The sequence below is a fragment of the Schistocerca americana genome, chromosome 2 (genome assembly GCF_021461395.2).
Source record: "Schistocerca americana isolate TAMUIC-IGC-003095 chromosome 2, iqSchAmer2.1, whole genome shotgun sequence".
NCBI classification, from domain to species: domain Eukaryota; kingdom Metazoa; phylum Arthropoda; class Insecta; order Orthoptera; family Acrididae; genus Schistocerca; species Schistocerca americana.
Window position 1 is genome coordinate 1,087,045,203 of NC_060120.1, and position 12,053 is coordinate 1,087,057,255.

General features: G+C 40.6%; 1 protein-coding gene across 3 annotated transcripts in view; it reads left to right on the forward strand.

Annotated features, from left to right (window-relative positions):
* LOC124596489 overlaps nt 1-11,771 on the forward strand; it is a 203,548-nt gene extending 191,777 nt beyond the window's left edge. For all 3 annotated transcript variants that reach the window (XM_047135639.1, XM_047135640.1, XM_047135641.1), the window contains one exon: nt 9,711-11,771. In XM_047135639.1, the coding sequence (XP_046991595.1) occupies nt 9,711-11,503 (1,793 nt within the window). In that variant the 3' untranslated portion in view covers nt 11,504-11,771. The remainder of the gene's footprint in view (nt 1-9,710) is intronic.
* Nucleotides 11,772-12,053: the final 282 nt, after the last annotated feature.

The window sequence follows — 12,053 nt, forward strand, 5'->3', positions numbered from 1 at the left end:
TGTTACAGATTGCTCATAGATTATACAAAGGACAATGGTAGCTTCCAAAAATTCTAAAAAATGCACATTTATTTTAGTTGATGTACGATAAAATTCAGGGAGTGATGCATACTTTGGCTGGATAGTGAACCACAAACGCTGATTTGCTATTAATTAAATTAGGTATCCAAAACTTTTGTACCACTCCGTATTTAATCAAAGTCCAGAATGTCATATTTGTTATGACAGGCTTTACAATGAAAAGTGGTAGCCTCTCTGAACTGCAAATTCTTGAATTGTTGGAATAGAGTAGATCAGAGTCCCAAAATATGTCTTGGAGAACAACTCCAAATGTGCAAGGGTGTGCAGCATGAATGTTTTCAATTAATGATATTTTCTAATTAACACACTCTCTAGCCAAACTAATTATACCAGTGCATTCAGAATAATTGATAATCGAAAGAATGCACCGAGTGATGTAGTTAATTTAAATTAGGCCTATTTATGAATTTGCAGTTTTCATGTCCCTACCACACACTATGTCCATGGCTCTATTGGAGATGACAGAAAAAATGATATAAAGGGTGATTCTTATTAATGTTTAAAAGCCCCTGAAGTGACGCAGATGACAGTGAGGCAAGTAATTTAATGGAAGACACATGGGGGCACAGGTGTTGGGAAACCCCAACAATAAATGTTGAACATGTGGTGTCACCGGATGATGCACCTAGCCACTTGTGCAGAGATTAGGCTTGTCGATCCTACCTGCTGGTAGGGGGCAGTGCTTCACATTGCTCTGCTAGGCTACTCTTTTTTTCAAGCACCTTTTGAAAATGTGGTTTATTGTAAACATAGAAGTTACAACTCCATTGTGCTCGCTGTAACCTAGCAAAAGCTGATCTTATTTCGTGTTTCTTTCCTTTTGTCCTTTCTATTTTTGTTCAAAGAACATGTAAGCTACCCCGTTTGGAAGCTTATACGTATTTACTTGTGATGCAATAGGGCAGCTTTTTGCTGTACTGTACTTTACAATTAAACAGTGGAGACCACGAGACTGGTAAACAAAATAATTAATATTATCTCAATGCAAACACCAATGTTTAATGCATTGCAGAAAAATAATGTCTGTGAAACACAAGACTCGAACCCAGAGCCCCATGCCGAAGTTGAGCAATGCGCACCTGACACAACAGCGATGTAAATGCTTGATATATGTGGTGTCTGTTCTTTTGAACATGTCCAAAAGAACGGACACCATTTTAATCCAGCAGCCATTATGAATTAAAAATATTGGCTGCAAGAGAGCATTGATTTAAACCAATGAGGAAAATTGAAAATTTGTGCTAGACCAGGATTCAGAAACAGGTCTCCTTCGTATTAGGCATGAATGAAGACACAAATGAATTATAGACATTGGCTGCAAGTGAGCGTTGATTTAAACCAATGGGGAAAGTTGAAAATTTGTGCTGGACCAGGATTCGAAAGCGGGTCTCCTGCTTGTTAGGCAAATGCTCTGACCACTATGCCATTCAGACACAGTGGTCATTGCAAACGCACACAGACTACCACAGCACGGCTCCTGTCAGAACCATATTTTCATCTTATTCACTCTCTCCAAATGTAGTACCCCTTGCCAACTATCCTGATTAATTATGGCACTGCGCCGATTCCTGTAAGAGTTCAGGCCTGGCGTGCATACACACTGGAGAGATCATTGGCCGTCCTTGCCTTAATTATATATATGTTGTGCCTCTTCAGCATGTCCGTATATATTTATTTTCTTATTTTCTCTTCTTATTTTCTCTTTCTGTTCCACGTGGGAAAAATATATCTAAAAACAAAGATGATGAGACTTACCAAACAAAAGCGCTGGCAGGTCGATAGACACACAAACATACACACAAAATTCAAGCTTTCGCAACAAACGGTTGCTTCATCAGGAAAGAGGGAAGGAGAGGGAAAGACGAAAGGATGTGGGTTTTAAGGGAGAGGGTTAGGAGTCATTCAAATCCCGGGAGCGGAAAGACTTACCTTAGGGGGGAAAAAGGACAGGTATACACTCGCGCGCGCACACACACACACACACACACACACACACACACACTTATCCATCCGCACATACACAGACACAAGCAGACATTTGTAAAGGCAAAGAGTTTGGGCAGAGATGTCAGTCGAGGCGGAAGTGAAGAGGCAAAGATGTTGTTGAAAGACAGGTGAGATATGAGCGGCAGCAACTTGAAATTAGCGGAGGTTGAGGCCTGGCGGATAACGAGAAGAGAGGATATACTGAAGGGCAAGTTCCCATCTCCGGAGTTCTGACAGGTTGATGTTAGTGGGAAGTATCCAGATAACCCGGATAGTGTAACACTGTGCCAAGATGTGCTGGCCGTGCACCAAGGCATGTTTAGCCACAAGGTGATCCTCATTACCAACAAACACTGTCTGCCTGTGTCCATTCATGCGAATGGACAGTTTGTTGCTGGTCATTCCCACATAGAAAGCTTCACAGTGTAGGCAGGTCAGTTGGTAAATCACGTGGGTGCTTTCACACGTGGCTCTGCCTTTGATCGTGTACATCTTCCGGGTTACAGGACTGGAGTAGGTGGTGGTGGGAGGGTGCATGGGACAGGTTTTACACCGGGGGTGGTTACAAGGGTAGGAGCCAGAGGGTAAGGAAGGTGGTTTGGGGATTTCATAGGGATGAACTAAGAGGTTACGAAGGTTAGGTGGACGGCGGAAAGACACACTTGGTGGAGTGGGGAGGATTTCATGAAGGATGGATCTCACTTCAGGGCAGGATTTGAGGAAGTCGTATCCCTGCTGGAGAGCCACATTCAGAGTCTGATCCAGTCCCGGAAAGTATCCTGTCACAAGTGGGGCACTTTTGGGGTTCTTCTGTGGGAGGTTCTGGGTTTGAAGGGATGAGGAAGTGGCTCTGGTTATTTGCTTCTGTACCAGGTCGGGAGGGTAGTTGCGGGATGCGAAAGCTGTTTTCAGGTTGTTGGTGTAATGGTTCGGGGATTCCGGACTGGAGCAGATTCGTTTGCCACGAAGATCTTGGCTGTAGGGAAGGAACCGTTTGATGTGGAATGGGTGGCAGTTATCATAATGGAGGTACTGTTGGTTGTTGGTGGGTTTGATGAGGACGGACGTGTGAAGCTGGCCATTGGACAGATGGAGGTCAACGTCAAGGAAAGTGGCATGGGATTTAGAGTAGGACCAGGTGAATCTGATGGAACCAAAGGAGTTGAGGTTGGAGAGGAAATTCTGGAGTTCTTCTTCACTCTGAGTCCAGATCATGAAGATGTCAGTGTAAGATGTCGGTGTAAAACCTGTCCCATGCACCCTCCCACCACCACCTACTCCAGTCCTGTAACCCGGAAGGTGTACACGATCAAAGGCAGAGCCACGTATGAAAGCACCCATGTGATTTACCAACTGACCTGCCTACACTGTGAAGCTTTCTATGTGGGAATGACCAGCAACAAACTGTCCATTCACATGAATGGACACAGGCAGACAGTGTTTTTTGGTAATGAGGATCACCTTGTAGCTAAACATGCCTTGGTGCACGGCCAGCACATCTTGGCACAGTGTTACACCGTCCGGGTTATCTGGATACTTCCCTCTAACACCAACCTGTCAGAACTCCGGAGATGGGAACTTGCCCTTCAGTATATCCTCTCTTCTCGTTATCCGCCAGGCCTCAACCTCCGCTAATTTCAAGTTGCCGCCGCTCATACCTCACCTGTCTTTCAACAACATCTTTGCCTCTTTACTTCCGCCTCGACTGAAATCTCTGCCCAAACTCTTTGCCTTTACAAATGTCTGCGTGTGTCTGTGTATGTGCAGATGGATGTGTGTGTGTGTGCGCGAGTGTATACCTGTCCTTTTTTCCCCCTAAGGTAAGTCTTTCCACTACCGGAATTGGAATGACTCCTTACCCTCTCCCTTAAAACCCACATCCTTTCGTCTTTCCCTCTCCTTACCTCTTTCCTGATGAAGCAACTGTTTGTTGCGAAAGCTTGAATTTTGTGTGTATGTTTGTATATATATATATATAATAGAGGGAAACATTCCACGTGGGAAAAATATATCTAAAAACAAAGATGATGTAACTTACCAAACGAAAGCATTGGTATGTTGATAGACACACAAACATACACACAAAATTCAAGCTTTCGCAACCCACGGTTGCTTCATCAGGAAAGAGGGAAGGAGAGGGAAAGACGAAAGGATGTGGGTTTTAAATGAGAGGGTAAGGAGTCATTCCAATCCCAGGAGCGGAAAGACGCACACACACACACACACACACACACACACACACACACACACACACACACACACACGTGCATCTAGTGTAATCCATGGAAGAGAGTGAATGTGTTCAGATGTCTGCAAGTCATGTAACTGAGGCAGGACGTGGGGACCAGCCAGTATTCACCTAGGGGATGTGGAAAACTGCCTAAAAACCATATCGAGGCTGGCTGGCACACTAATCTGCCGGGTGGATTTGATCTGGGGCTGCTATGCCTACCAGAGTCCAGGAAGCAGCACTAACCTGGCAGGTCAAAGGATGCCATTCCATTGACTGGCATATTGTTCTGGATTTTTAGGCAACACCAAGATCTCATCACCAGTAACATTTTGGTTCAAAAACTCCTCACCAACCTTGTTTTATTGCATGAGGAAAGTCAGTAACTCAGAGTCATTGTTGCTTTTTTGTTCATCTATTGAAAGTTGAGGAAACCACCTGGCAAAAATTTTTCTCTACTCTAAATTACCATTGTGAATTTAGTAAAGACCTGATCATGAAATTTCAAGAAAATACAAGCTCAGCCCACCTTTCATCTCACAGTTGCATATTCGGTGCACATTTAAACATTTAGTAGTATCATCAATGGGCTCAGAAGGGGGCAGTGTCTGGCAGAGTGCTGGTCAGAGAGGCCATCAGGCAGGATTCACATCTTCATCTTTCACTATCTTCATTCAATTCAACACCTAATGTGAATTATGCTTTCATCAAGTTTCATCAACGGTTTACTATCGCTTTTGGTTGTAAACTCGTATCACCTAAATTACAGCCAAGTAAAAAATTGAGCAAGTTGAACTGTTGCTCTTGGTCGAGCACATCATTGGATCATAGTGATTTCTGAGGTTTAATTTGCACTTTTTGTTTCCCCCTGTTGTTGTTGTTGTGGTCTTCAGTCCAGAGACTGGTTTGATGCAGCTCTCCTTGCTACTCTATCCTGTGCAAGCCTCTTCATCAAGTAACTACTACAACCTACATCATTCTTAATCTGCTAGGCGTATTCATCTCTTGGGTTTCCTCTACAATTTTTACCCTCCACACTTCCTTCCAGTACTAAATTGGTTATCCCTTGATGCCTCAGAACGTGTCCTACCAACTGATCCCTTCTTTCCAATTCTGCTCAGTACCTCCTCATTAGTTACATGCTCTACCCATCTAATCTTCAGCATTTTTCTGTAGCACCACATTTCAAAAGCTTCTATTCTCTTTTTGTCTAAACTGTTCATTGTCCACATTTCACTTTCATACGTGACTACACTCCATACAAATACATAAAGGCCTCCTGACACTTAAATCTATACCCAATGTCAACAAATTTCTCTTCTTCAGAAACGCTTTCGTTGATGTAACCAGTCTACATTTTATACCCTCTCTACTTCAAACATCATTAGTTATTTTGCTCCCCAAATAGCAAAACTCCTTTACTACCTTAAGTGTCTTATTTCTGAATCTAATTCCCTCACCATCACCTGATTTAATTTGACTACATTCCATCATCCATGTTTTGCTTTTGCTTATGTTCATCTTATATCCTCCTTTCAAGACACTGACTATTCCGTTCAGCTGCTCTTCCAGGTCCTTTGCTGTCTCTGACAGAATTACAATGTCGTTGGCAAACCTCAAGGTTTTTATTTCTTCTCCATTGATTTTAATCCCAACTCCAAATTTTTCTTATGTTTCCTTTAATGCTTGCTCAATATACAAATTGAATAACATCGGGGATAGGCTACCACCCTGTGTCACGCCCTTCTCAACCACTGCTCCCCTTTCATGCCCCTCGACTCGTATAACTAACATCTGGTTTCTGTACAAATTGTAAATAGTCTTCGGTCCTTCTATTTTACCCCTGCTTCCTTCAGAATTTTGAAGATTGTATTCCCCCTATATTTGTAAAAAACTATTTCCTTCAGTTACTGCATTTTCATTTTCCTACCTTTCTTATGGCATGGAATGTTTCCGTCAACACCTTCCTCTCTTGACACTAGAGTTGAAATTCTCTCGTTAGTAATCCTTGATTTATCTCCTGATTAAGGCATATCTCTCTCTTCTCCAGCTTCCAAATTAATAATCATAGATGCAAGAGTCAAGACCACATCAAATTCTTGCATGGATAACATAACCTCACTCATCTGATCGTTTTGCAAAGGGCCGTGTCATTCTGAAACATACACACATTCTTTATGTAATTGTTTTAGCTTTATCATTGGAAGATATCTCATTTCTAATAGTGCTCATTATCAGCCTAAGCCAGAACTTGAGGAACAACCGATTGTGCTACAACAGTTTCAAAATCAGATTCCATCTTTCAGTTTTATCTGATTCTTCTGTTTCAGTTTCTGTGCCAGTTTGCTGATTAATACTCTTTCTGCGGTGGGACCTCACTATCTGACCTCCCACTCTAGGTTAGGTGCTATGCTTCCACCAGATAGTTTTATATAGCCCACTATGGTAGTAATGTCATCTACTCCTGCCTTGCCACAAATTCTGTCATTTAAGTCTTCCTCTCTTGCACTGACTTTTATATTCTTACTTGCCCCAAATGATGGTTTAAATTCTTTGTTATTCTTTCTTTCTTTCATACATTCAGTGTTGCTGTTTAGCCTGTTATTCAGCACGTCATCCAGAAGCTGCCTCAGTTCTCCTGTATCCTTCCGGATTATGCTGTGTAAGTCATTCAGCACACAGGTTTAAAATAGTACCTTAGGTTTCAGAAATCAAAATGGCTGCAAGATTTCTTTCTTCAATTGTGTTTCCTCCATTTCCTTCTTTCTTACACTCATTTGGCTTTCCAACAATTCTCTTGTTTCGCTGTTTCAAAAAATAGACAGAAATTAAAACACACAAAATCTCCCAGAATGTTAAACCGTCATTGTAAATTCTAGCACTCTGTAGGACTAATGGCAAAAACAGCTGAGAAAAACATAAAGCCAATCACTCACTCTCAGATGTGCATCTGACGATCGGTGCTTCCAAAGGTCTAAGGTGACTTTCAGCACAGTGATCGCATTCGCGATAAGGTGTCACCCGGTGAAACATACCTTCCATCTGTCCTCGAAGCTTTCCCCGATCGGAATGCACGTGCCCTCGGTGGTGAACAGTGCCCAAGACTGACTCGTGATGTACTGCTCTGCAGACTTAATTGGGGACACTTATCGGTGGATCCAGTTTAATTACCTGCACAGTTAGTGTCCAGTCAGTCTAAGTAAGGATCTGTAGTCTCACTTTGACTCGCAAGATGTTTACTACTCCTATCTCAGTAATAAAAAACCTGTAACGCTCAAGTTATTTTCAGAAACACTCAGAGATCCGAACACTAGAATGGAGTACAATATGTTCACCACTGACATTTCCCTGCAACTTCTGCCGATAATCTCTGTGACAGAACGAGTCACACTTAGATTTGCACAAAAACAAATGAAATTTATTGGCATCAATTATTTCTAGCCCAGTCCATCAAAAGCAGTTAAATCCTGCGCCAAGGCCTCTTTCTGTCAAACAGTCCAACACTAAGTAATCCAACTCGCCAAGAAAAATAGGAAAGTGCCTGATCTGAACTGGACACCCGTACATGGGAGTCCACTTTTGAAAGCTCTGTAGCTTCCCCTACTTGAAAACTAACCTAATCTATTACAAAGGATCACTAGGGACTTTCATTTTAGGGACATTAAAACACAAACATCAACCCAGGGACCCACGATGCTAGTCTGTATCCCACAAGGGCTTCTGGCCAACCCAGAATCTAGGCCTTCTCATTGGCCATTTCCTGCTCCCACTTATAGCACTTCTGTAAGGCTGCCTCCTGCAAGGACTTTCATACCTTTATCTGCAAGGGGTGACCGAAAACTTCGGTCATGCAGCAGAAATTACTGGACCTACTCAGCTTTAACCAACACCCATTTAGGAGGTACGGTGACAGATCGGTCCATCATCACCAGGCTAAACAAAAAACTCGTTAGAAAACCACCTCGATGTAGTCGATGACTGCCCCTTGCAAACTGCAGGAGGACAGTGGACTAGCCTAGAGCTGTAGCCAGAAAATGATATGTTACGACAGGCAACAGGATGGTCAGTATTGTTGCAAAGTGGACAGTGACAATTACAAAAGACTTGCCTGTACTTCTGCTTCCAGAAATTAATTAATATTACGCTGGATGATAATCCACACTAAGACTCAATCCATTAGCAAATATGTTAAGAGTTCATGTCCTTTTGCAGACATTTTTCTGCCTTCCAGCAGACACACACCCAGATATGTGAACAACACAATGGGGGGCAATACCCTGTCTACTCCTTTAAGAGCTTATTTACAGACAGAGAGAGAGAGAGAGAGAGAGAGAGAGAGAGAGAGAGAGAGAGAGAGAGAGAGAGACCTCTAACGGTTCATAAGTTGCCTCCTTTTACTGGTCAAATGAAACCAGTTTCCTCAGAGACAAGGATCATCGTACGAATGTGTAGCTGTGGATCCAGACAACTCACAGATTATCATATTGTTACAGCTTAGCATCAAAAACTATTGCTCAGCATCACAAACTATTGACAGCGGGAAAAGAAAGAAAGGGCTCTCATTAAGACACTGACAAAGAGGGACTTTAAAATGGGAAAGCTGGTCTACTGTTTGCATGCTGCTGACATGAGAATGTTAAGAAAGTGGTGGGCAGTGATCCGTTACCAGGCGATGAGGTGTAGGGCAGTGATACCATTACTAGATGATGCGGTGTAGGCCAGTGTTTCCCAACCTGATAGTAATTACCCCATGAGGGGCAAAAACAAAATGGTTCAATTGTTTCTCAGTCATGAAACAAAATTATTTTTAGAAGATCATTGTCATTATCATCACTATTTCATAAGAGTATAATACTGATTACATAAGTTACCAATAATTACATTAATGTGTGACATAATGTGGTTAAGATTACAGCTTGTGAAGCAGATGTATGATCATCTTTCTCACAGTCCATCCACTACACACATGCATAGTACTTTGTACTGAGCACCCATGACAGTAATATATCCTTTTTCAGAGTTGTAAGTAGTATCTGCAATAGACCAGAAATAATGGGAAGTCCAGGCTGGAATAACAACAAAATTACTAAAAAGATGGATTACTACTCTTCATATAGAGGAGACGTTGAGGCACAGGCAGACACAATGTAAAGACTGCTGTACATTTAAGCTTTCGGCCAAAAGGCCCTTTTCCGTCGAAATCCATGCTAAATGTAATTCAGTTCCAAAGAATAATTTTAAATGACAGTATGTAATAACTAATGACTTGAGAAACGAGTATTCATGATAATAATTGATTTTATTTTATTACTTATAAATAATTATACATGATAATTTTAATTAATAATAATAATAATTTTAATTAGAAAGGAATCAAAATGTTTTTCATTAAGACCTTAACTTCTTATTACAGGAAAATGTGATGAAGTTATGAAAAAAGTGATGGAATACTTGGAACTGTCCATCCCAGTGTACAGCAAAGATAGAGACCCCATTTTTGGCCACTTCACACCTTTGCATCCAGCAGAAAAACACACTACTTCGAAGTCTTGCCTCAGTGTACCTCAAGTCACCAGCACAGGAAATCACACAGTTTCTAAGGAGGAGTCTAATACTACGTGTATTTTAAGTGGTGATATTGATTTTGAGGGAGGTAATGCTGACACTGCAGTATTACCAGTTAAGTCAGTAAAAAATAAACACAGTCAGTTTCTTCAAAGTAACTGTTCAATAAACAGTGCTGGTGAGTACAGTATTAAAGAGAGAAGAGAGTGGAAGGAAAATATTAAACACTCTCCAGCATTAAATGCAAGTGTAGAAATTCCTGTAGACGATAATTCAATGAAGAGTGCTGACCAGAATTTGTATGTAGCTTATGAGAAAATGCCATTGTTTTATTTTAGTGTTGAGTCTGGTAATGAAATTGATGACTGCCGAATTATCTGCAAGGAACAAGTTGGTGAATTGGAAACAAATTCTCCAATAGAAATTGTTTATGAAGGTGTGAAATTAAGACTTGGTGAGCATCTTGTTGGTGGCGATAACTGGTATAAGTTGTCATTGTCTTATTGTTGTACATGTCATTTTGATAAAATATCTGATAAGCTACTGTCTGCAGAGGCAGGTCATTTATCAAAGTCTGAAAATACTCATTCAGACTTGCTAGAAAAAGGTGACTTTGCAGACAAATTGCATAGAATATTGCTTAACGTTAATAAAATGTCCGTTAAGCAGTGTGATCTTGTTGCTTTCAAAAATTCTTCTACGACAGGTAACGGTAACACTTCAGACAGAGATAACGTGTGCACCTGCAACCAGAGGCCACAGGCTGATAAAATTTTCCAATTAGTTGATAGATCTTTATGTAAGGAAGTAAGTTCACATTATTTTAAATATATCTTGGAATGTGGTAAACAAATTGTCCAGGATGAGAGGACAGATTGTGTTAATTTGAAGCCCTTGCTCAGTATTAAAAATGATATTTGTGATACAGGTGTAAGTTCCAATGTTCATAATAGTCCTCACGTAGCAAAGCTCAGTTCGTGCCATAGGCAGTGTCATTTACACGGTGGCCTTCCACCTGAGGCCAAAATCTCTTCTAGCAAATTAGATCGTGTTAACGAATGTGTCTGTACTGTCGATAATTGTCTTTGTAACAGTTCGAGCTACTGCAGCTTCCATGAAACTGACAGAGAATTAAGGTTAAAAACAGTTTCATCAAATGCCACAAATATGTATAAAAGTAAATTATCACGTAGTCAGAGAAAAAAGAGAACTAGGTACACTGTGTTGAAAACGCAACATAAAGTGAACAGGAAAGTAGTGGAAAACAAGCTAAATTTTAATAAGAGTCATACTAAGTGTGTATTTTGCAAATTTAACTTCAATTCCAATATTTGCTTATTTTACCGTCCTTCTGTACCTAATTTCAAGAACATAAACAAACTTAGTAAGGACTCAAAGAATGAAAAAATCTTGTCTGTTTGTGAATGTTGTCAACATACAGACGACAGCAGTGACACTGGAGAAATTGAATCTAGTGACACACTTCAGGACACACAAGCACCTAAAGCAGGTAGCAGCTTTCAGTCTGCTGAAGATTATAATGAAACGTTGACCCAGAAAATAGTCATGACGAAAAAACCCAGCAACCCAGGATGGTATGGCAAAGGATGTAGAAAATTAATAAAAAAGAAAAGGAGATAGCAGTTTCATGTTTTTTTCCTCATTTGTATGTGTTGTTTGTAATGTAATGTGTAATGCTAGCAAATGTGTCCAAATGCTAAGAGTTGTCTTTCTGGTCTTCAAATTTACCAGAATCATATATGCAGTGGTTCTTGCTAGCACTTGACTGATTACAATATTCTGGTGCTTTCTTTCAACCATATAATTTAGTGTTAATTATAAGTAATTCTATTTGTTCAGCGTTGTCTATTTACAAACATTCTGTGCAAATAAAGTGTTTACATCTTCATTTTGAAGAAATGTTTGAATGCCTTTGTCCATAATTTTTTTAACAATCAGTACCTAGTAGTTTATTAAAATAATTTTAACGTTAGAGTGGGAGTGCTTATGTATAGATTGAACCAACCACAAATACTTTTTTCACTGTTCCATTGTTGCCTCACAACTGCATGCGTATTCCTTCACTATTGTGTCAGCTAACACAGTGATAAATTGTGTTGTCATACGCCCAAGTGAGCAGTAGTAACATAAAATGAACAGTGAGCTAGGAGACAGAAAATTTATTATCCAT